This window comes from Anser brachyrhynchus (assembly GCF_964034855.1).
Source record: "Anser brachyrhynchus genome assembly, chromosome: 1".
Lineage (NCBI taxonomy): Eukaryota > Metazoa > Chordata > Aves > Anseriformes > Anatidae > Anser > Anser brachyrhynchus.
This window is the reverse complement of record NC_137694.1, coordinates 157,501,988-157,527,308: the sequence shown is the minus strand read 5'-3', so window position 1 is coordinate 157,527,308 and position 25,321 is coordinate 157,501,988. Positions and strand designations below refer to the sequence as shown.

General features: G+C 43.8%; 1 protein-coding gene across 2 annotated transcripts; it reads right to left on the bottom strand.

Annotated features, from left to right (window-relative positions):
* Positions 1 to 293: 293 nt before the first annotated feature.
* DCT (dopachrome tautomerase) lies at positions 294 to 25,321 on the bottom strand. 2 transcript variants are annotated; one of them, XM_080577234.1, is made up of 9 exons: positions 24,957 to 25,321; positions 17,795 to 18,560; positions 11,895 to 12,194; positions 8,983 to 9,083; positions 7,778 to 7,944; positions 5,171 to 5,350; positions 4,941 to 5,076; positions 3,012 to 3,213; positions 294 to 1,593 (listed from the first exon to the last, which is right to left on the bottom strand). In XM_080577234.1, the coding sequence occupies exons 2-9, from the start codon at positions 18,330 to 18,332 to the stop codon at positions 1,412 to 1,414; spliced, it is 1,806 nt and encodes a 601-aa protein (XP_080433360.1). In that variant the 5' UTR covers positions 18,333 to 18,560; positions 24,957 to 25,321; the 3' UTR covers positions 294 to 1,411. The 2 variants fall into 2 exon arrangements, with proteins under 2 accessions (XP_080433360.1, XP_080433361.1); XM_080577235.1 differs by lacking the exon at positions 24,957 to 25,321 and having other exon boundaries at positions 17,795 to 18,579.

Here is a 25,321-nt window from a genome sequence, read left to right as displayed (position 1 = left end):
TATTCAACAAGGGGCCCAAGGGACCTGCTATGCCACACACTGGCAGAGTGATGCTGAGGCACACTGGGACCCCCCCGAGGCCCTGCGGAGCAGCAGAACCGGCGGCAGATCAGTTAATGCAACAAGAGCTATCTGAGCACATGGTGAGCAAACCATGACTTTTATTTGCCCCAAAAGTCAATACTTTAAAAGTAAGTTTTGTGAGTTATATGTATTTAACGCTATGTGAAGACCTACTGATATCTTCTTCCTAAACTGCATGGCTAATATTGAGCAGGCCTTGGAGAAATATAGAAATCATTATTAACTGGAATTTTTATTCAAGGTTACAAAAGAAAAGGAAAAAAAAAAAAGCAGTTTTTCTATAAGACTCAAGATGGCAGACTCTACGCAAAATGCAAAATCAGAGCATTCAATTAATGCAACATTGTGCACCAAGCCTGACACAATGTGTTCAGGACTTCATTTCCTGTGCAGAAAACATAGGACAGCCTCTGAAATGTCATCCAAGCCCCTGTTTAAATAAGTAAATATATAGGAAATGTATAAAGCAATATTTAAAACAGAGGTATAGGGTGTGCCGTATCCAAAACTAATCCCCTATCTGCAGTCCTTGGTATTGAAAGCTCTCACAGTCTTGTTGACTTGAGTCCTGGGTCCCAGACTTTGGAAAGTATTTAGTATTCACTGATTTATGAAACAACGCAGCAAAGCCAAAATAGAGAAGGCAAGCACCATTTTCAACTTCTGTTACAGGTTCCGAACACAGGCGTAAAACTTTTAATCAAATTTTAGGAGAATTTGAGTTTGGAGGCTTATGTGCTGCTAAAATCATATTGATCAGAAATAATATATGGAATCGTATAAAATAATATGATCATACTTCTGGAGCAAACTTTAACCATGGTGTTCCCATAGCATTTTGCCAAAATGCATAAAACATTTTGAACCTCAAGAAAAGACTACAGTATTCAGAGTATTTATTGACAACTGTAAAATAATATGTTATTCAAATATATATGTAGAGTTAATAATTTTCAGCACATCCCAGGGCTCCTAAATGAAATCAAAAACACACTGGGATGAAAAAAATATCTTGCTTATTCAAGTTGTTTTTCTTCTATTTTGATTCTTAGCTGTCTTGATCTAAATCTATAGAGGATGAGTTCTGAATGTCACACTACAGATAATGTCTGGTAATGAGAAAACTCTGGACTGTCTTGGGCCTTGCACATATGCACCCAGAGACTTTGTATATCACAACTCACAAGATAACTGGAAAACTAAAGGAGAATAATGTAGTCAGCTGCCAAAGGTGTGTGTGATAAAGTTAGCTAAACTCAGCTAAGATCTGTATAAATCAATCAAGGTCATTTCCTACAAGAATAAGCAAGGAAATGAAGCAAGAGCACTAGGCCTCTTCCATGTACTTTTTGGGGCTGAAGCTCACATTCATCAGTGGTTCAAAACCCTTTCTCTGCCTTCGGTGCTGGAAAAGTACAAGCAGCAGAATGAGCATGGCCAAAGCTATAAATGCTCCTCCAACTGTAGATCCAATCTTGACAGCCCATGCTTGGGTTTCTTCAGGTGAACCTGGAAATATGAAAAGTCTGAAGTGAGGACAGCCCAAAACTTAATTTCTCAATTTGCTTGAAACAAAGGAAATATCCCACAGCCTGGTCATTATCATTAGCTGTGTGGATAAGAGACCCAGTGTCCACAGGGGATGCACTGTGTAACCAACACAAAACCAGAGCTAGAGACGTTTCCTGCCAGAGAAGTCTATAGCTGAATTTTAGCTCCAACCTTTCAAACAAATAAAAGTGTAGAGAATGGGAAAGATGCACAGTTGGAAGACATCACAGTGAGCTAGTAATTTATTTATGTGGGAGTGGAGAAGCAGCAGAATCACAAGATGCCTTTGTTCCTCTCTGGGTAAGCCATGCCCAGGGGACAGCAGCATTTCCAAAGCAGGAGAACAGACAGTGGTTCAGGGGGAGGAAAACTGAAACTCCATAAAAGGGAAGTTTCCCCTTTTTCAGGGAAATTCTGGGGACACCCCTGAGAAAAGCACTACCAAGGCAGCTAGCATGTCTCCACAAGACAGGATTTCCCTGCTTGAATGCAGCTTAAGGACAAGGGTTTCAATCTGTTGCAGTCTGTAGACCTTTAAACAGTTTCCACAAATTAAAACCACAGATACACGGTAAATACTTAGAAGAAAATTCTGGCCACATAGGTCAGATAAACACCTACTGCTTCTTAAGGGAATAGCAAGATGGAGAACGAAACAGCTCAGATTTAATCTTTGGTAAAGCAGCTGTTCTTACACTTTTGCCTTCTATAAATATTTGCAGCTTGTGTTTCAAATTTTGGATTTTGTGCATAAATACTTAGGTTTGAGCGGGAGGGAGGTGAAGAGGTTGTCTTTATCTGATTTGTGTCAAAGGTAATTTCAAACGAGCAAACCCTTAGGCATATCACACTTAAAGGCAAGGAAAATCTTTAAAATCAGGGTTTTATAATACAAAGCACACAGATACATCTCTCCAGGATATCCAGAGATTATCAGAGTGCATCTCTAATGGGTTTCATGGGACAGTATAATTCAGGGCCCTGTGCAAAACAAGTATTTTCTAGTGACCAGCATTAGCCATACAAGCTCTCTGGCAGAGTGCCTGACCTCTGACAGGTTAAAGGATTGTAACAGGCATCAGCAGTCCTGGGGAGAGGAGCCAAAATCAAAGCCTCCTTAGCACCAAAGGAGCGTTGCTCTCAGTGCCAGAGCAATTCAATTTCATGGATTTTGCTGCAGAGCAGGAGCAAACTAATAATATACATTCTTCTAGTTACCACAGCATATCTGGTGAGTTGAAACTACCTAAGCTACACCATGGGATTGCCAAGGACCAGGTGAATACACCCATACTTCTGTGAGTAGTGCATTATTTTCCAAATATCTGTATCACTGAAAACTTGAGCTATCTCATCTCTTGGTCTCTGAGACATACCTGGCAGGTCAATGGCATAGGTGTAGCCAAGCTGCTCCGCAGTTTGGAAGAGTTGGTCATTTGTCACAGGAGGGAAAAAAGGGACCATATTGTACAGTCTGTTGTGACCGATAGGGGCCAGCTCCTCAGGCCAGGCATTGTCAGGGGGGTTAAACCGCTTCATCCACTCGTCAAAGATGGCATCAGTGAAGGAGTGAAGAACCTGCAAATTCAAGCATAGACACACGTGTTTATTAAGGTCTTTCTGAACTCACCAGGTTTTAAAGCAGTTCCCCAGTTCAGAGCATGTCTTGAGAAAACCACACAAGTGATCAGAAGTGTAGAAGGTGCAGAGACACTCATGACCTGAGAGTTAGCAGATATGACCTAAGGCTGCAGCCTCCCCTTCACAAGCCCAACAGTTGTGTCACCTGAGGTCACAATGGGGCTCAGGTTGTCACTCAGAGTCCTGGGGATGCTGAAATTCTGCCTGCCACTTCCCGGGCTGGGGACCAGCCGGCACAGCTCCTGAAGGACCCGCCAGCTCGCACGTTCCCCCACCAGAGAGACAGCAGCAGCCTGGGGGTAAATACACTCTCACCTACAGTGGCAGTAGCTTTTAAGTGAGAGAGAGGAGGGTAATCTAATCCAGGTGGGATTTACAGAATAGGAAACCAGAAAAATTTAGGAGAGTGGACTAAATTAATCTTCTTCATGAGACGTTTTGCTATATACTTTCTTGTTGCTGTAGTGTATAGTGAGCTCTTCCTCTGGACAGTATGGTATCAGCTGGCAGTGAGTAGGCGGGTCCTATCTCTCACATGAGGGCCAACTAAGTTTATTCGGGTAAACGTACCTCTCAAACCTATTTTATTCTCTCTCATCTTAACATGAACAGGAAATAACAGGAAACTTGATTCCTTCATCCTCATTTTATAGTATATCACCAGCTCCACATCTCCAGGTACCCACAAATTGATCAAGTCCTGTCCAGTGAGCTTATCAGTCTATAAAACACTAATGCAGACAGTTGTCTTCAAGTTGAGTTCAGACAACTAGTAGAGTTGGCTGGGGCTCTTCAAATTAATTACTGGTGTACTTACATTTTTCATGTGCTATCCTGAAAGAAAATTAGAAACTATCTTATTGAAAATAATCCTTCATATAAAATTATATAATAGTGAAACAAAGATTTGACTATATAAGTAGGAATTCATGTAGGAATTCAAGAATTATGAAGGAAATAAACTAGAGAACCACTACATAAGTATTTCGGATAATTTCTCCAACAAAAGACTGCAAACTTAAAATAAAGGTAAGAAAGAAATGAATTGTATTAGAATTTCTCTATACAATCACCGTTGTTTAATCTAACAAAGAGGAAAAGAAATTGACATGAATTTATTAGATAAGGAAGACGTGTAGCAGTCAGCTGCTGGCTTTTTATTTGCACATAGCTATTCATGCTGCTCACTGCACTGCAGTACTGTACTAACACAGCAGTGAAATCACGTTAGTTTTACTCCCCGAGAGACCCTGAAATTAGATGTGCTTCATGTTAGATAGTGAAGTTTGAAACAAAGAAACAAACTCAGTCTACTGCTCTAAAATAATTAACCCAATTTTCAGGTTTTTCTTGTTGCTGTGATTTCTGGTAAAAGACGTTAAATTTAGATACCACCTAATGAAAGAATTCAGGGCAATGTGACTTGGAATAGCAGCTCTTCTCCCCAGAAACTTATTATATGTTTCACAAATCACCCTGAGATTTCTTCCATCTTTATTTGACCATCACACAGGTGTGGCAGAGTTCAAGAACAGGGTTCTCCTTTTATATTTAAAAGACTCGGTTTTATGGGATTCATTTTACTTCCACTTCTGCTAATCTCTGGTGAGATAGCTGCCTCGGAGCCATAGCCACTGACTATGGCTTGGGGGAAAAGGCCATACCACAAAGATGGGATCGTTGGCAGCTGCATGAGGGAGAACACTGGTCCCATTCAGGAAAGAGTGAGCCAAATTATGGAGGCTCAGCATCGGCGAGTTCAGGGCTCCCTCTGGTTTATTGAAGCCTTCCAGTGCATTCCTATGGACAGGTGAAAGGTGCAATAAGTAACCATATTTTGCTGATGAATGCACAAATGAAAAATACCCGTGACCTAGCTGGCTCTAGGACAAACCTGAAGCTGAAACTGGAATTGCGGAAAAATGGGGGGCTGTCGAACTCCTGCAGGGAAAGGCACCTCCTGACATCTTCCACGGTGGGCAGCTGCTCACCCGAGTCCCTCTGCGGCCTCCGCTGCAGTGGCCCCTCATCACTCCCGTTGCACAGTGTCACCAGGCGGTTGTAATCATCCAAGCTAAGCGTGAAATAGAAAGAGGCACCGGTTAGGAAAAAGGGATGAAGCCAGGCTTGTCAGCTTTTTTTCATGTAGCATAAAAGACAAACAGGTTGACCAGTCAGGTTGTGAGGTATCCTTGGAGATCTTCAAAAGCCACCTCGACAAGGTCCTGGGCAACCTTCTATGGGTGACCCTGCTGGAGCAGGGGTTGGACCAGATGAGCTCCACACGCTCCTGCCAACCTCAACTACTCTGTGATGCTGTGATTCTGGGGCCCCAGCTGCAGGTTTAAGAGAGCAGGGCTTAGGGACAGACAACCTATGGGGTGGCCCATTTCTCCTCCCATGGTGAAGCTGAAGTTATTGCTGAACAGCTAGTCCTGAACAAGGACAATTTTTTAACTCTTAATAAAAAGGAAAAATGCAGGAAAGTCCCACTGTGGGGTGTGGTAGAGAAAATTAATGTATGACAGAAAACAGATTTTAAGATTCCATCCTTCACCCCTTTTAGAAGAAAAGCAACTGAAATGCATTGCATCCTCTTTTTCAGGGTCTGGAGGATAGACTGCTGTTGCAGGGGCTGCCTACTAGTTAGTGAGGGAAAAGTCTCTAGTATTAGGGACAGAAAGAGGGACAGAGGAGGAGAAAAAATGTAACACTCGGAAAAAAAAAATCTGTGTTATTTAACACAAAATGAAATGGCATTTTCATAAACTCCTCCTCTCTTTAACTTTGGCAAGGCAAATTTTAGTCATTCCAGTTTTCAAGAAAAAAAAAAGAAAAAAGAAAAAAAAAACATTTATCTTAGAGAAAAGGCAGGGACCAGGGTTAAAGTCAAATAGTGCCTTTAAAGCTAGAATTTCAAGTAGCACTTTAAGTACCCAGAGAAAGAGACTTTCCTGAAAAGCCTTGAGCTCCCAGTACCTTCATCTGGCTGGCTGCACGCTGCCCCAGATCTGACTGGCATTATAACTGGCAGCATCCTATGCCATAGTGCCCCAGTCCTGGACATGAATACATCATCAAAGCCCTGCACTTAAGCAAATCAATATATGCCTACTAACAGCTGGCAGCAAGAATGTCGTTATCTTTATGTTCTTTCCTGTGTGAAGTCTCGGCCACTTCAAGGTCAGTCATAGAATGAAAATCACAGAATGGCTTAGGTTGGAAGGGACCTTAAAAATTACCGCATTCCAACCCCGTGCCATGGGCAGGGACACCTCCCACCAGACCAGGTTGCCCAAAGCCCCATCCAGCCTGGCCTTGAGCACCTCCAGGGATGGGGCATCCACAGCTTCTCTGGGCAGCCTGTGCCAGTGCCTCACTACCCTCATAGTGAAGAATTTCTTCCTTATAGCTAATCTAAACCTACCTTTTTTTAGTTTAAAACTGTTACACTTGTCCTATCACTACACTCCCTGACACAGAGTCCCTCCCCAGCTTTCCTGTAGGCCCTCTTTTGGTAATGGAAGGCCACCATAAGGTCTCCCTGGAGCCTTCTCTTCTCCAGGCTGAACAACCCCAACTCCCTCAACCTGTCTTCACAGGAGAGGTGCTCCAGCCCTCTGAGCATCCTTGTGGCCCTCCTCCGGACTTGTTCTAATAATTCCATGTCCTTCTTGTGCTGGGCGCCCCAGAGCTGAATGCAGCACTCCAGGTAGGGCCTCATAAGAGCAGAGTAGAGGGAGAGAATCACCTCCTTTGACCTACTGACCCCGTTTCTTTTGATACAGCCCAGGATATCATCGGCTCTCTGGGCTGGAAGTGCACATTGCCGGCTCATATTCCGTTTTTCATTAACCAACATCCCCAAGTCCTTCTCTGCAGGGCTGCTCTCTATCCACTCGTCATCCAGCCTGCATTCATGTTTGGGATTACCCAAGCTCAAGTGGTTCCCAATACAGACCACATTGCCAAAAAAAGATGTTAAATAGTACCAGTCCCAGTACAGACCCCTGAGGAACACCACTCATCACTGGTCTCCACCTGGACATCGAGCCATTGACTGCAACTTTTTGAATGCAACCATCCAGACAATTCCTAACCTACTGAGTGTTCCATACATCAAATCCAAGTCTCTCTATTTTAGACAGGACAGTGACAAATGCTTTGCACAAGCCCAGGTAGATGATGCTAGTTGCTCTTTCCTTCTGCTGTAATCCCATCGCAGAAGGCCAACAAATTTGTCAGGCACAATTTGCCTTTAGTCAAGCCATGGTGGCTGTCACTAATCACCTCTGTTTTCCATGTGCTTTAGCAAAGTTTTGAGGCGTCCCTAAATTTCCAGGAGTCCTATAGTTTCCATAGTCCCAAAGCCACTCTAAATATATCAGAGTAAAGATCTCACCCAATGCAAGGAAACAGATTTTTCAGCCCACCTCTTACTTTCTATAATGCCGAAACAAGACTTGATCAGTACACAGGCTTGCCTTAGGTATTCCAGTACCTGTTACAAACTATTTGCCACCGAGAGAATCTGGAATTCAGGCTGATTAGCCCCAGGTCATCTGGCCGCGATGCTCCAAAGAGCTGGTCCGTGCACACATCACACACATTTCTACCCGTGGCAAAGTCCCAGTAGGGCAGTGCGAAGGAGTCATTGCCCATCAGTCGCTGCAATGGACAGAAACACAATAAAAAAGTTAGTGAAGAATCACCTTCAAAAGAAAGAGAAAGAAAGTGATTCCTGTGAGTCATGTCACCGAGCACCCTGTATTCTGCTTTGCACTTGAAGGCAACTACCCATGCTTCATAGTGCTGCTCCAACTGCTTTCAAAAGATTGGGGCATTCAGTGAGTCCTAGCAAAGACATTATGACTGGTTAATCTACTGTTAGATTGCCCTTTTTTTTGGCCATGTTAGCTCTAGTACCAACTCAGAGACTGAGCAGGAGAGCAGAAGCAGAGATTAATAGAGCCTTAAACAACTAAGAGGCTTTCTGAGTGATGCAAGTGGGTAATGGGTAAAATTGTGTGTGTGGTTTGCTTTTATTAGAGCAAGGCTAGCCCTGGGGAAGAATCTGAATTTGTACTAATAGAGGAATCCAGTGTATTTGCTTGTATTTGCTTGTTAGATACAATTTCATGCAAGAAAGATCCTGCAATTATTTAGACACCAACCATGTTCATTAGAGATCTGCAAGGCTGACATACATCAACACTGCTAATGTAGAAATACTGCAAATGGAAATGAGTCAGTGCTTGGGCAACTGACTGCCGGGTACATTAATGTATATTTCTTTAAAATATCTACACCTAAATATAGGAAAATATAAAATCTATAACATGGCATATTTAAAGAGGGTAATGTTTGGTGTTGCTTTCCAGCTTGGTGTCTGCTTTCCAGCAGACATTATTAACATGTAAGTGTTTCTTTGATTTTATTAATGAATGGTGCTAATTCTTATCTTCTGCTCTCTGTTGTAAAGAAAAATATCTAATATAACCTTCACATCATTGTTCACAGAAAGAAACTGTGAACTGTATCAAAAACAATAATTTCCCTTTAGATAAAAAGGATCAGTGAGCAAACACTCTTTAGAGTTTGTGTAAGAATCAGTCCTAGGAAATAACTTATCCTAGGCTGAAGCAACAAAGACGTGCAGCAAAAGAGAGAAGCTGTATGAGGAAAGGAAGAGGCTGTTTAGCTAACCTGCAGGTCTCTCTCCAGCAACAGCAAATGGTACCTATGCCAAGTTACAAAGGCAGGTCCTTGATGGGAGAAATCAATAGCTGTGAAGGGGTGGCCTGGCCCTACAAAGGGAAGATAAAATAAGCACTTCAGCACCAAATGAAGCCAGAAATAAAGACAGCAACCTTCTTCTGTTGCCCGTAGCTGAGTTAAATAAAAACCTGCTGCTCTGCACGTTTGCAAAGAGCACACAGATCAGAAGCTGCAACGCTTAGAGGGGACAAGTGAAACTCCTCTGTGGATACTGACTTCAGTGCTTCCCAAAACTTCACATTCCCCAAATAGTTGGATATCATGCAAATTTCTTCACATTTTTACAGATCTTTTTAAGAAACAGTCTTACTGTTGAAAATCTTAGCTACTTGCTAACATGTACCACTTTGTCTCATTCTCTTGTTCAGCAGCAGGACTTACACAGTGTACCTATCAAGAGAACCTCAACAGTTCCCATAACCTGCCAACAGCAATTCAATATGTCCTTTGCCACTTTTCTTCAAATCCTGATTGTTATTTCTCTTCGGGCTTCTGCTAGTTCCCACTGCAGAAGCTAGCGAGGGAAACAGCTAAAGCAATGAGTGGTTTCTGCAGTGAATCATAAGGAGGCAAAGCAGGAATCTGGGAAGGGAAATTTGGTGGTGTTAAGCTTTTTGCTACAGTCCTGACCACTGTTTCCCTTACTGTACTTGAGAACCTCAGCAAAAGAGCTACCCCACAATTTCAACAACGCTCAGTGAAAATGGGGTACATTTTTTTCTGAAAGTGTAATGACAAAACAGTTCCTTCTTTGTTTAGCTGACCGATTGCACCTCCTTTTCATTTTTTACAGATAAATTCTTATCTTAGCAAAAACATGCTACTTGATGCAACACAGCTGAACCCTCAGTGAAAGAAATCACAAAGCTGCCTGTAATGTCTTAATGCATGCCTTGTACATAAATACTATTTTCCAAGCAGATCATAAAGGCTAGTCGCATTTTTTGAATTAAGTCTCATGCTAGATTTCAGAAGAAATTCAGACTTCTTCATTCTAGAAATCCAGTAAATTTGGGGGGTTCTCCTGAGGTTCACAAATAAACCTAATCTTATTTCCTTACAGGACTACATAATTTTGTAGTGTCCAACAGGCTAAAATAACTGTAATCATAAAAAAAAAGAAAGAAAAAAAAAAAAGTGGCAGACCAAAAAACTGCTTCCACAAGAACAGGTCCTCAGGCATCAGTTGTTTGATCTGACAGCACAGGTTCCCACCCTGATGTTTCTCAGAATACAGGAAGCTTCACAGTGTCTGAGTGACAGTATTGGAGGTGAGCAACTCTCTCAGAAGAGTTTTTGATTGACATCTGTCTGACACAGCATATGTTTCTGAATATGATAATCCAGCAGGTTTTTAAAGTATACATTTTTAAGCTGAAAAAATCTTCAGAAAGAACACACAATGGAAATGTCTTTAGATGGGTACTCAGTTCAGAAAGATTGAAAAGATTTTCTAATTAGTCCCCTATTTTCTACTCAAAATTAACCTGCTTGTCTCCTTGCTCAAAGCATCACAGACATGGAAATTCAAATTTATGGATCTCTACAAAGACAGATTAGTTATCACTCATGGTTTCATTTTTAACAAGAACTATTTCAGACACATCAATTTTGCAATAAATGTTTCAGCAAAATACCGCATAGAAAATCTGCTTCAAATCCTACCTGCATTTCCTTGATGTAACCAACCTGATATACTCCCATCCTAATTTTGATATCTGATCGTCTGACAACCTTTCCCATATTTGTCTTTAAAACAGCATTTGGAGAAGAGCAATTCAGTGGGAGAAGCTACACCATACACATGAGAAATAAGACACTGAAAGCCTAGGGGCCTCAAACCACATTTGGATTTGCTTATTGCTTCAGCAAGCTTTAACCCACATGTGGGTTTATCTATCTTTGCAGCAGCAGTGAAAGTTGCTTCTTCCCTTTTCCACATGACTTCCATACTATTGCCTGAAGGACCTTTGCTCGTGGTAGGCCAGAGACTGCTTCATTCAGTCCTGTAAAATGGGACAGTGTCAGAAGGGGAAACAAGAAAACCAACTGCGGGGTACAAGATACCCTCTAGCAAGAAGGTAAATGTGGATAAATTTCACGGGCTGTCTCACTCAGATGGACACACTTGAATGCTAAATTCCACAGCCTGTATGTAGCTCTGCTGGGTAGAAAAGCCATACTGCTGCCTCTTCCTGTGGGACCGGGGCTTTGTGAAATGGGGCTGGCATAAATACTTCAGTCTAGAAGAGCCACAAGGACTAGGAATCCTGATTTGGGAAAAAGTGTGGAGATAGATGCCTAAACATCTAACCTGGTTAGTTTTTGAAAGCTCTCTGTGGTTGTTCAGACAAATCCCACCCTTAGTGACTTGCTGAAGGCCATAGAAAGCAGTAGCACTCCAGTCCCCAAAGTCTGGATCGTCTCTGCCTTCACCACTGCAGAACCTCTTTCCCGCTGCTGGTGCTTACACTCTAGACTGGGAACGTCTTTTTGAAGTGGATCACTGACTGACCATGCTTTGGTTCACCCAAGAGAGTAACATGTGAGCCTGTAAACTGCCTGCATGTCAGACAGAAGGGGCATCAAAGTGCATCTGATGTGCACTCTGATGCCTGGGGGACCAGGGCAGAAGCAGGTCAGAAGCAGGTCCGAACTGCCCTCAACTACAGAGATGTCCACCAGATCCTCAGCATCAAATATTTTACTGCACAGACCTCTTACTGGGCTTCACTGCTTGCTAAAGTATCCCAGCTGTATTAAACATACTTACCCTTGTTCAGCGATACTTTTTATCCTCTCCTTTACCTGCAAAGCCCTTGGGTAAGAAAAGCACTCACCTAGTAGTGTGTCTCTGACTGAGTAGTAATGAAGCCAGACAAAGTAGTTATAAATGCTACAATTGGCAATTTGTGGTTCCTCTCCAGTGGGTCCAAGCAGACTCATCCGGTGCTGAGTTGCAATTACATAGTCTGGGTGAACGGTAGTCTTTGCAAGGTCTAGAGCATCGAAGAACTGCTCCCTCTCCTCTGCTGTCAAGGAATGGATGTTCTTCCTGACAACTGGCGGCTTCCTGACATTGCAGTCAGGGCCAGTCCAGCCAAATTTGCAGTCACCACAGTTGTAGCCAGCAAAGTTTCCTGAATAAAGAGGGAGAGAGCAGTCATGAAAATACGAAACATTGGAATGCAGAAGAATTATGAATCATCTTTCTTTTTCCCCAGACATTTCAATTCCTGGAAGGGACAGCAGCTGAGCAGACTGGCAGCTCTGCCAACTGGTTAACTAGAAGGATGGCTCACTTCCCAGAGCCACGGCAGGGCCAAGAATCACACTCAGCTGGTTGGGAAGGCAAAGCACTGGATAATGGGCTTGATGCCCCAAGGCGCTAAGAGCTCCATGAAGCCTTCAGGCATGTGAGGAGTCTCACTGAACAGAGAGTTAAGCACTTCAGGTTAAGCAGGTGATTAAATGCTTTGCTTGATTGGCCCTCAAGTACTCCCAGGCTTCCAGGATGAAACCCAAAAAACAGTCAGCTCACATGGATATTTAAACACAGAGAAAGATCCTCAAACAAAACAAAACAAATGGGAAAAATAAATAAATAAATATATAAAAATAAACAGTTCTTTTAAGGACAAAGCCCAGGGAACACCAATGTCCATTCACAGTGTATCTGGCAACCAGCACAGCCCAGGACAAGCACCAGAGGTGCTGCCGGTCACACTTTAAATAGTTATTAAATAGTGCTGAAATTAGAGCCTGAGAAGTAGTGCAACACTGTCGTTCCTCTCTGGCACCATTCCTTAGGCAAGTAATCGGGTCCACTCCAGGCTATTAACTCAGATCCCCTGACGTGGCGGAAGAGCCCGGGGGCACAGAGCTGGCTTTAAGCACAGCACAGGCACCATGGCCTCCTGCCTGCTGTGGCAGGGCGCCAGAAGCAGCAGAAAGGCCCTGCTGCAGCTCCCAGACCTTTGCTGGGGGAGAGGGGCATGACCACTCCGTCAGCACAGGTCTGCGAGGTTTGCAAAGCAGCGGTGTGGGACAATGGGCATTGCTGCCTGGGGGAAGGAGGGCATGGAGAGTCAAGCAGGGCTCCTCTGGGATCTCCCCTCCGTTCTCCAGAACATGCACTGAGACTCTTTGAGACCCCATGTACACAAAAACACCCCACAAAGACCATAGTAACCCTCTTTCGAGATGCCATAAAACCTCACTGCTCCCCACACATCTGTGCTGCCAGACCCAGGATGAGCTTGGGGTTAATACAGAAATGGGGAAGTGGCTTGTGAAGAGCTCCTGGACTAGCAGATACCCCTAGGCCGTAGTCATGAGTCTGTGAGCAAAACAACAGTTAACACTAAAGATTCCAGATTGTCAGGGGCTATTTCAAAGACCCCCAAGGTTACGAGGGGGGCTCTGTAGCTTAGGGCCTGCTGTTACCCAGGCCTGTTACCCGTCAGGCTATGTAGCTAATGGCTAGCTCTAGGGTGAGGGATGCTGAGCTGTAAACATATGTGACAGACATTAAGAGGTTGTGAGGATGCTTAACTACAGGTTCAGAGAGTTTGTGGCTACTTCAGAGGCAATGAGATCAATAAGTTATCATGAAGCTTAGGACCAGCTTAAGGACCACAAGAGTGAAGACTTCAACCAGGTTTTGGATTGTGCGAAGCCTGATGGCATACCATGAGGAGAGTTTCTAAGTGTATGGCTTACCTTCCTTCCCCATGTTTTCTTTAAACAATTCTATAAAAGATGCACTAAAACTTCAGTACACATCTATATGCCAATCTCAGAAAGTGGCAGAAAAAAAATATTAACAATAATTATTTTTAGCTTCTCAGTGAACTCAAACTACGCCATTGTCTGACCAACATCATGATCTGTACTAGCAACCACATGACTGACTGCGGTGGTCTTTTCACAATAATCTTCTGTAGTGGTTTTTTTTTTTTTCTTTTTTTAGGTGTTGCAACAGATCTGTATCCCATTACTACAACTTTATCCTTTAGAACTCTAAATAGCATTCAGTCCATGTCTTCTAAATCAATATTCTTCTAAACCAAAATTAACTATCCAACTGCAATACTTCTTTTTTCTTTTTTCTTCTTTTTTTAATTAGCCAGAAGTGTCCATTTTCAGGGTCTATTAAATCAGTGCATCCAACATTTTGCCTAATTCAACACATACAGCTTGTATGCGATAAGTACAACACATACAAATGACCAAATTCCCTTTCACATACTACAGCACTCTGTCAGAAACTGTCATTAGGCCATTTCAGTTTAAGAACTAATATTAGGTTCACTGAAATGAATTGCAGAATGCACATAATGGATTCAAAACTGAAATTAGACAGGAACTAAACATTCTTTGTTACCTCCCGGCTACATTCAAGCCATAACCACAGCTTTTTTTCTAGAGATATTTTTGTTGCTAACAACACATTGCATAAAACATACAGTGAGCAGCATCCTGACAACAGCCTTACAATTGTCTTCTTGATTATGGCTTTTTGTAAAAAAAATGGAAGTAAAGCTGGATCTTTCTGTTTTACTAATCTTATTCTGCTGCATTTGTCTCTGCTTAAGGAAAGACATTATTGTCTGTTAAAGCCTAAAAATCAAAAGGAAATGCTTTATCTGTTTGTTTCTTTTCACACAGAAAAATTAAATGAATGAAAAACTATGAAAATAATCTGGCCCCACATTAACTAACCAATAACCAATGTTGGTTTGTGTTTGGGATTTTCATTTTTTCAGAAATGTTCAGCACCCAGACCTAGGTGGAGATGACTTTCAGACTTTTGTCCTCAATGAACAGCTACAGCTTATGGCCAAATATTCCTTTATCTTTATCAAGTTTCTAGCAAAATTCAAATGGAGCACTTATTGCAAGAAATCTAGCATCCCCATATGGAAAATACAGGCTCCACTTCCTCCCAGCTCCTCCAGGCTTCCTACCATACTGCCACAAGCTATGTGGCACGTTTCAATGGTGCTATCTAAGCAAATGTAAAAAGCTAAATGGAAGTTGCAGTTTCCATAGCTATTGCTTATGCTACATATGAACAATAAATTAAATAGTGACAAGATAGCACTGGAACACAGTTTTTTATATCGTTAAAACTTTAGACAGAGCCTTGGCACGGACTGTCCAGGAACCATTTCAGATAGGTGGTCTGTACACAAAGTTCATTCAATAAGATGCTTTAATAGTACAGATGTGCACTGTTCCACGTCCCTTTGAATGAGGGTATTTAATTTACTGTGATAGGTACCATAACCACAGATGCCTAATGAAAAACACACATCACACCATTTAAAACTCTGGTGTGCAGACAGGCAACCAGTGCAAAACAGTTTTATACAGATATATATATATATGTTTATATATATATATACAGACACCAATAGACACAGACTCACAATCACAACCAATGTAAATACATCAAATCTAATTCAAATCTCATGCCGTCACTAACTTTTAGCATTATCCTAGAAATGCCTTTGCATGAAGCATCAAGCCGACCACTGCAGAAGCAAGCCCAGGAAACCTTTCTTAAAATCATCTTTAAGGCTGCCACCCTAATGTTTTGTCACTGGTATGTTCAGAGAACAAAGACTGCAAGGAGAAAGAAGAATATAACAAGGAAAATATGAGAGAGAGGGAGAGAGAGAGAGAGAGAGTAGAAGCAGAAAGGGAGAAACAAAGATTTAAAGAGCTGAGGAGGGCGGACAGCTCAGCAGAAGGAAGGCAGCGAGAGACGACCCGACATTACAGCTGTGTAACCTAGGACGCAGACGAGCAGATATCAAATGATGGTATTTACCTTTATTTGGACAAACTAATTAATCTCTGCCCACACTGCTCCCCACTTTACTCACAGGTTTTAATGCCCTAACTATGCAGACCGCATAAATATTATTATATGCCCACATGCTTTGGTGCTCTTCTGACTCAGGGTCTGTGCCTAAATGCGATGCCTGACTTTAGTTTTGGAGGTATGTAAGAACCTTTAAAATGGAAAAAGAAAAAAGAAAAAAAATAAAGAAAAAATATATCAGTTTTTTTTTGTAAAATGTCTGGAAAAGTACTTCCACACAAGCATTTGAAATCTAGTCAAAGCAAGAGATAAAATTTGATTTATAGCCTAATGTCTGTTGCTATTGTTTCAGACAAGCCTCAATAACACCATCTATCCATTTAAGCCATCTGCCACCACCTCTCTGCTTTCAGTTCATAACAGCATTGCAAAACTTAACCTCATGGACTGAAATCTTCTGCTATGTGTCTTTCTCAGATTGATTTGGGCTTTTCTGATAGCAAGGGCCAAGGTACATTTTAGACAAAATAGGTCAGCTATTTCTAAGAATCAGATTGAAGGCAAGTAGGCTGTTCTTAACATGTTGGACACTTCAAACAACTTTATATTTCCAACAAGAAATCCAAGGCTGCATTTGAAATCTGTCTAGAGGGTGCCATCAGTTCTGGAGACATGCTTTTTTGCGTGGGGGTAATATTGGTGGTAGGGACACAATGGGACCAGATCATCTTGCAGGTCTCTTCCAACCTTAATGATTCTGCGATTCTATGACTTCTGACACCACGCCCTGCCAGCCCTGCAAAGAGCCAGGGCTGAGGTTGGGCTCCTGCTCATTTTAACCCCCTTAAACAAGGGCCGCTCTTGAAAAGTGGACCTGCCTCCTTACCCTGCCCAGACCCCACCTTCCTATTCCTCTCCTGGTGGACCAGGAGAGTCCAGACCTCTCCTTCCTATTCCTCCCCCTGTACTGGGGAACTGGTCTCAGCAAAACCTGATCATTTGGGCTGGGTTAGCTTTCAAGTGCATCAGCTCCCTGATTCATTTTGCTTCCCAGCACATGAAGTCAAAGGCCCGCACAAAGTCACAGGTGGGAACAAGAGGATGGATATAGGGAGGAAAAAGACAGGGTGGCCTCTTTGGCAGTCATATAGTGCAGTTACACAGTGAAGTGTCCAAAACTCTGTGGAAGAAGGGTGATGAGGAACTACAGGAATGACTCTAGGGACATAGAGGAAAGCCCAAAAGACTGCATGAGAAAAAATGTGGGTTTTTTTTGCAAGAGAAAATGCTCTTGCGCTGAAACCCCTGTACAGGTCTATCAGGGCTTGGCCATAAACATGCCAGTATTTTTAGGAAGGTGATAATACTGAAAGCCTTCTAAGAATCATAGAATCATTTAGGTTAGAAAAGACCTTCGAGATCATCAAGTCCAACCATCAACCTAACACTACCAAGTCCACCACCGACCCATGTCCCTTAGTGCCACATCCACACATCTTTTAAATGCCTCCAGGGACAGGGAATCCACCACGTCCCTGGGCAGCCTGTTCCAATGCTTGACCGCCTTCTCTGTGAAGAAATTCTTCCCCATATCCAAGCCAAACCTCCCCTGGTGCAACCTGAGGCCATTGCCTCACATCCTACCACTTGTCACCTGAGAAAAGAGACCGATACCCTCCTCGCTGCAGCCTTCTTTCAGGTAGCTGTAGAGAACAATGAGGTCTCCCCTCAGCCTCGATTTCTGCAGACTAAACCACCCCGTTTCCCTCAGCCACTCCTCCTATGTCTTGGGTACTAGTCCCTTTGCCTGCTTCTTGATGCCTCATGCCATCTGGGATGTTTCTGGCCTTCACAAGACAGCTAGCAGACACGTTCATTCCCATTCCCTCACCTCACGGCCGCACTCACCTGTGCACCAACAGCTCTGGTTGAAGAACTTGAGGGGCCACCATTCCCGGTCATCCACATTTCGAAGAGTGTAGGGGCCACTCCAGGGCTGAGTGTCCACCTGCACCCCCTGGCAGCGTCCTCTGCCCTGCAGGGACCCACACACGTTGCCTGGCTCCGGCCCCAAGGCCGGGCAACAGCGCTTCGACCGAATGGCCTCCACCGTCATGCAGACACGGGGGAACTGTGCCTCTGCCCCGCGGGGACAACAGCAGCTCAGGCAGCTCAGCCCAGCCCAAAAAAGCCACCTCAGGGCACCCATTGCTGCTGGGTGCAGCCTGGACCCGAGTGAGCGGAGCACAGAGCTCTCCCCTGTGGGACAACCTGGCCTGAGATAATCCCTCTCACTGCTGAGGATGCTGGTGTCGGGTGTTTGTTTAATCCTGGTCTCTAATTGCCTTGAATGTGGTTCAAAAGACAGGAGCTTTGGCTCTGCAGTGCCTGCCCAACAGCCACGGCTTTGAGCGGGGCTTATATCGAGGTTGGGAGAAGCCCTCATTAGAGGGATTAGCACGGCACAAATCCTCGTGTTTTGCACATGACATCAAGGGCAGAAAAGACGCCAGCGTGAGAGCAAGTCCTGAGGGCTCTGGCGGCTTGTCAAGAGGGTGAATGCCTCAGATTTATTTCTCCAGGACTTGTCGGTCTTTCATGCACTTTGAGAAATTGATGGTCTTGTTTTAGCTGAGGTGGCTGGAGAAACAGATTTATTCTTTTAATCACAACCCTGTAAACAGATAATAAAAAGAAGGGGAAAAACCTTCTTTTTGTAGTTCATTCACTGCTAGATAACACTTTCCATGAAAGCAGTATCTGTAGAAAATGAACTGGAAGTACAGAGAATATAGGTACATCATTAACAAAAATTAATAAAACTGGTAGTAACAGCCTGGGATGGAGACTCCATCTGCTGACTACAGAATTCCAGTGCTTGCACCGTAAATATTTTAGTGGCAAGTGGAGAAGGATTCATTTCTTAGTAGCCTTTTTGCATTTAAAATAAATTATTTGTTTTTAAAGGGTGAGTGGTACTTGTCTGTTCTCTAATCCTTCCTCCGTCATTACACCAGAGATTGTTATGGGGCTGGTCTGGCTGCTAGACTTTCAGAACGGTCACAGCTGAGCATTTATTATCCACCTGGCAGGAGACAGCCTGTAAGATCAATACACGTACGAGACATGCAGACAAGTGGTTTTGTTCAGAACATAGACAAAAATGGCTTTAAAAAGCTGCTAGCTAGCAAGCAGCAGTTCTCGCCCACGATGCAACTCCTGTGCTACAGGAAGAAAATGAATAAATCAAAACAAAGTAGTGATAAGTCATGAGAGGAGTCTGAAACAATATCTATTAGTTCAGCTCCATCGTGCTGAATAAAAACTTGCATCTCCCACTGCTTCACTGAAAGCTTTCTCTATAACCCCCCCACACACCTCTATTGATTAGCCATCTTCCTAAGTATGTATAATGAAAACAGCTGTGTTTGCAGCCATGACTGTGTCTCTACTATTCAATACTTCCATGGATGTTCAAGCAGACCGTTCTGGCACTAGCAGCCTATTACCCACGCAGCACACTTACTGCCTTTGTGCAGCTAAGTCGCTCCTCCGCGCTGCAGACACTATCATCAGCACTTTTCAGTTTTTATATCAAAAATTTATTAGGTGCCAGACAAAGTAAAATATGACACTACTCCATCTATGAAAGCACAAAGCCAAATAGCAATACCACGCGATATGGAATGGTTTCAACTCATCTCCCTTAGGATTCAATTTACCTGGAACTGTCTTTTGCCTCCTGCTGTCCTTGCATGCAAAAATAAGGCAGAAAGTAAGACTAGTTGTTGGAGAAATGTGTTGAAGAAGCTCAGGAATTATAAATGGAGGCACTAACTCAAAACACGCTGAACTATGCACCTCCCCAGACTACTCAGCACCTGAAAACACCTCTCTGGTGTGGGAAGATCAGTCCTTGGAGCTAGGTTAGGCAATGTTTTGAACCAATGCTACCAACATAGCTTGTTACTGCAGTTAAAGTGAAGGAAGACGAAATAAGTAATTTTTAAAGAAGTTGTATTAGAGTGTGGAGAAAAGGAAAAAAGGAACAGCAAACGGATGACACTATGGAGATTATATAGTTAGCAGGGGAAGGAAAACCACGTGTAGAAGAGAGGTACATGAATATTTTCCCTTGATTACTTCCCTCCATCACAACAACATCATTTTACAAAATTGGGAACACGCTACGGCATGCAGTACCGGAATAGATGTAGTGCTAGGCTTTAGACCTCAGGTCCTTAGGTCTCCCAGCAGGACAGCACCCGGACAGACAGACAGCAGATCCCACATCATGTCAGTGCCCGCTCCACGCCTGCCAGGATCAGCAGCCGCCCCCCTCTGTGTGACAGACAGCGTGGAAGACACTGAGCAACGTTTCAAAAAGACGGTTGTCTCTTGATTGTTTACTGGAGAAGTGGCAGGCACTGTCTCTTACTTAGTGCCTCACTGTTCAGAAGTTATCACAGCTTCCCCTCGGCTATTTTGATTGAATAAAGGAGCCATTATTAGGGCTGCACGATACTGGCACTATACCAATTTTAAAATAGCATGCTGAAGGACTTTTTATTTACTATGAGGTTCTCCTGTCTCTTGAAAATGAGTATCACCGTGTGTTGGCACTGCTGCTGAGGGATGTTTCTCCACAGCTATCAAAGGACCTTTCGAACAACTGACATGAGCACATGAGCCATGGCCAAAGCCCTGGAGATTCAAACCCTGACCACGCTGCCTTGTCAGCTATTCTGAGATACCAAGTCGGGCTACCGCACCTGGAATTGTGTTAAACTGATTTGTTAAAATATTTAGGCTCTGCGCTGGGGACACAGGAACACAGAGTATCAGTTACCTCGCAGCCCATGTCCATGCCCAGAATCGCCCCTAAGATCAAACTTCCTACCCTATCCTCTAAGACCCATACGGATTCCTGCTCATCTTGGGAATTAATACATTCACTTTTTTTTTTCAAGAGAAAGAATAAAGAAACAGAATACTCAAAGGTACAGGCAAAAAATCTCTACACACAACTCACGCTGAATACAGAATTCCTGAGCAATAAGTAGGCAGTAGGTTCCCTTTTTTTTTTTTATTTTGTCAATGACAGTATTGTTTCTCAGGCTCCTTCTACTGCACTCAGGCACAGATTAGCATCAAGCCAGAAAAGTATTTAGCCTTTGGAATTTTGGAAAGAATTGAGTCCAAAATATACAAAAATATGTAGGAAACAATATGTCAATAGAAAGAATAGATCACACAATGATTCATAATGACAGGTGATAATTCTGGAGATAACTAGAAAGATAATTCCACATAGAAAGCTGCAAGCAGGGAAAGGATCAAGATCAAAGTTGAATGAAAACAAGCAGAAGGAGCAACACCCAAGTGTGTGCCTCATTGGCAAAAGAGAAAGAAAAACAGAAAAGAAAAAAGGAAGGGAGAGGGAGAGGGGAGAGGGAGAGGGAGAGGGAGAGGGAGAGGGAGAGGGAGAGGGAGAGGGGAGAGGGAGAGGGAGAGGGAGAGGGAGAGGGAGAGGGAGAGGGAGAGGGAGAGGGAGAGGGAGAGGGAGAGGGGAGGGGAGGGGAGGGAGGGGAGGGGAGGGGAGGGTGAGGGGAGGGGAGGGGAGGGGAGGGGAGGGGAGGGGAGGGGAGGGGAGGGAGGGGAGGGGAGGGGAGGGAGGGAGGGAGGGGAAGGGAAGGGAAGGGAAGGGAAGGGAAGGGAAGGGAAGGGAAGGGAAGGGAAGGGAAGGGAAGGGAAGGGAAGGGAAGGGAAGGGAAGGGAAGGGAAGGGAAGGGAAGGGGAAGGGAAGGGAAGGGAAGGGAAGGGAAGGGAAGGGAAGGGAAGGGAAGGGAAGGGGAAGGGAAGGGGAAGGGAAGGGAAGGAAGGGAAGGGAAGGGAAGGGAAGGGAAGGGAAGGGAAGGGAAGGGAAGGGAAGGAAGGGAAGGGAAGGGAAGGGAAGGGAAGGGAAGGGAAGGGAAGGGAAGGGAAGGGAAGGGAAGGGAAGGGAAGGGAAGGGAAGGGAAGGGAAGGGAAGGAAGGGAAGGGAAGGGGAAGGGAAGGGAAGGGAAGGGAAGGGAAGGGAAGGGAAGGGAAGGGAAGGAAGGGAAGGGAAGGGAAGGGAAGGGAAGGGAAGGGAAGGGAAGGGAAGGGAAGGGAAGGGAAGGGAAGGGAAGGGAAGGGAAGGGAAGGGAAGGGAAGGGAAGGGGAGAAAGAAAGAAAGAAAAGAAAGAAAGAAGAAAGAAAAGAAAGAAAGAAAAGAAAGAAAGAAAGAAAGAAAGAAAGAAAGAAAGAAAGAAAGAAAGAAAGAAAGAAAGAAAGAAAGAAAGAAAGAAAGAAAGAAAGAAAGAAAGAAAGAAAGAAAGAAAGAAAGAAAGAAAGAAAGAAAAAGGAAGGAAGGAAGGAAGGAAGGAAGGAAGGAAGGAAGGAAGGAAGGAAGGAAGGAAGGAAGGAAGGAAGGAAGGAAGGAAGGAAGGAAGGAAGGAAGGAAGGAAGGAAGGAAAGAAAGAAAGAAAGAAAGAAAGAAAGAAAGAAAGAAAGAAAGAAAGAAAGAAAGAAAGAAAGAAAGAAAGAAAGAAAGAAAGAAAGAAAGAAAGAAAGAAAGAAAGAAAGAAGGAAAGAAAGAAAGAAAAGAAAGAAAGATCATATCATAAGAAACAAACCCACTCAGTCAAGTGAATCCATGGTATCTCAAGGTGAGCACCCAAAAGTGATGAACACTTCTGGAATTTTTTCCCCTGTGAATATTTTTCTATTTCTTTTCTTTGAAGAAAATATTACACCTCTGATTCTTTGTTCTGCCAAATCTTCATATTAGTTTAGGGTTATTTACGTTGTCATAAACCTCATCTGAGTATGAACAGATTCTGTGTCTGTGGAGCAAACTTTCAAGCCTGGATAAAAAGGATTTATCAGTGTTGGGGAATTTTTATTGTATCTGTTGAGGTGATCTGAACACATATTTGTGCTTAAATATAAAAAGACTTAATGAACGATGCATTGGACAAAGTAGTACTGCTGTAAGCAGTTCTACAAGGGGTCTGCAAAGCTGCAGGAAGAGCTTATTCCCTATATACACTGGCACCAGCAGCAATCACATCAGTGTCAGCGTCATGCACCTTAGCCTGGCATTGGGTTCGTTCCCCAGCACCAGTTCTGCCCACCAAAGGTGGCCCGTGTGCGCTCACACTTCACAATTATTACAACACAATGCTGCAGCATTTCTTATCTCACCAGCAAGGGAAACTTCACTCCTGTTCATGGAGCCATTCGATCTCTGGCATTCCTGCTTCAAGCTATGTTAAAGCATTCTACAGTCAGGCCGTCTTGCCCTCTCTCCATGCCAGATCATTCCTTGGTCACAAATTACCACTGCCGAGAGTTACAGTTTGAATTTCCCCTTCATCAGCTGGCAAGAAACTGAACTTCTAATACCTTGGTACGTTTTTCATTGCTCCAAAGATCATGCAACATACCTTTTACTTATCTGTGACATGAAACGCCCGTACTTGGTATGCTTTGAATGGATATCGACCCAGAACAATCTTTATCCAAAGCTTACATCAAATCCACCTTTTTGTTCGTACTTTAAGTGACAGATAAATATTTTGGCTGCTGATTTTAACTGCTGTCAATTTATGTGCTCCAGATTTCATTAGAGCAAGAAGATCTAAGGCATTTTTCCAGCGCTGCCACTAGGTATTACTTGAACACTTATGAAAGTATCTCACTGGAGAATGTCTGAAGCAAAGCTATTCATGTTACAAGGTAGAAGTCAATTCAAAAGTAAGATACCTTCATTATGCGTCTACTATGTATGCTTCTACCTGGGAGCTTTATAGCCAGTAGACATCTAATCGATATAGTCGATAAAGTCTAAAGAGTAATTTGCCTGGAGGAGAAAGATTTCAAAGACATAAACTTCGAGTTTCAGGAAATCTAGAATTTGCTAGGCAAGTAGACGAGACATTTATTGCCCGAGATGAGGTAAAGCCTGCAGTATAAGATTATGCATTACTAGACACCAGAGATTCCACAAGTAAGTGGAGATTTTAAGTGACCCGACAAAAGAAAAAGCTTGCCCCTGAATAAATAAATAAATAAATAAATAAAAAGGAAAAAAAAAAAGGCAACTCCTATATAACAAAAGCAGCCACCAAACAGAAATCCACGGGAAGAAAGGCTTCCCTATGACTGCTGAACTTGTTTTTATTTGATTCTGTGAGGGACCCAAGTTCAATCAGATTTACAAAATCATTTATGTCATTACATCTGGGGACAAAAAAAAAAAAACAACCTCAGCACTTGCAGAAACCATCTTCTCTTAGGCTTACATCTCAAAGCAGTATATTTCAGAAAAACAGTTTCTCTATATGGAGGCTCCCAGATGCTCAACCAGCTGCTCTCTCACTGCCACTTCTCAGCAGGGCATAGAAAAATATAAGATGGAAAACATCATGGGTCGAGATAAGGACAAGAAGATCACTCACCAGTTATTATCACAGGCAAAATAACTTGGGGAAAGATCAATTTAATTCATTACCAATTAATAATAGAGTACAATAGTGAGAAACAAAAACAAAACCAAGAACACCTTCCCCTTGGCCCCCCTCTTCCCAGGCTCAACTTCACTCCCAGTTCTTCTACACTCAGCAGCAGTGTCCTTCGCGAACTGAGCCTGCGGGGGCTGCCCACAGGCAGCAGCTCTTCAAGAACTGCTCCCACACGGCTCCGTACCACGGGGTCCATCCCCCAGGAGCAAACTGCTCCAGCACGGGTCCCCCACGGGCGGCAGCTCCCCCCAGACCCCTGCTCCTGCGTGGGCTCCTCTCCACGGGCTGCAGCTCCAGCCCAGGGCCTGCTCCTGCGGGGGCTCTCCATGGGCCGCAGCCTCCTCCAGGCCACATCCACCTGCTCCACCGGGGGCTCCTCCACGGGCTGCAGCGTGGAGATCTGCTCCGTGTGGGACCCGTGGGCTGCAGGGGGACAGCCTGCTCCGCCAGGGGCCTCTCTGCAGGCTGCCGGGGAACTTCTGCTGCGTGCCTGGAGCACCTCCTGCTGCACTGACTGCACTCACCTTGGGGTCTGCAGGGCTGTTTCCCTCACATTTTTCTCACTCCTGTCTCTCACAGCTGCTGCACAATGACTTTTACCCTTTCTTACATGTGTTTTCCCCAGGGCACCACCATATCAGCTGGGGGCCTAGCCGTGCCCTTCCTGTACAGGCTGTCTTTGACTTAGGTCCTCTCTCCTCCTTCCTCCAGTGCAGATCACTGCCCTCTCACAGCCTTATTCGTTGTCTCCCTGTCCTGCAACTGGGAGAATGAAGCCAAAGTTTGGGCATGCAGAGCAGCTCTGGAGATCTCATGATCCTGCCCTTGCACAAAATGTCTCTTCATATGAACAGTCTCATCAGCTCCTGCTTTCTCATATTTGTGTTAC

What these genes read in the sequence shown, in the direction of transcription:
- DCT (XM_080577234.1), bottom strand. Translation starts at nt 18,332, where the DNA reads ATGAGGGCTTCTCCCAACCTCGATATAAGCCCCGCTCAAAGCCGTGGC. An exon ending in CCAACGATCCCATCTTTGTG is followed by an intron (nt 3,214 to 4,940) that starts GTATGGCCTTTT and finishes TTGAATTTGCAG; the next exon opens with GTTCTTCACTCCTTCACTGA. An exon ending in CTATGCCATTGACCTGCCAG is followed by an intron (nt 1,594 to 3,011) that starts GTATGTCTCAGA and finishes TCATATTTCCAG; the next exon opens with GTTCACCTGAAGAAACCCAA.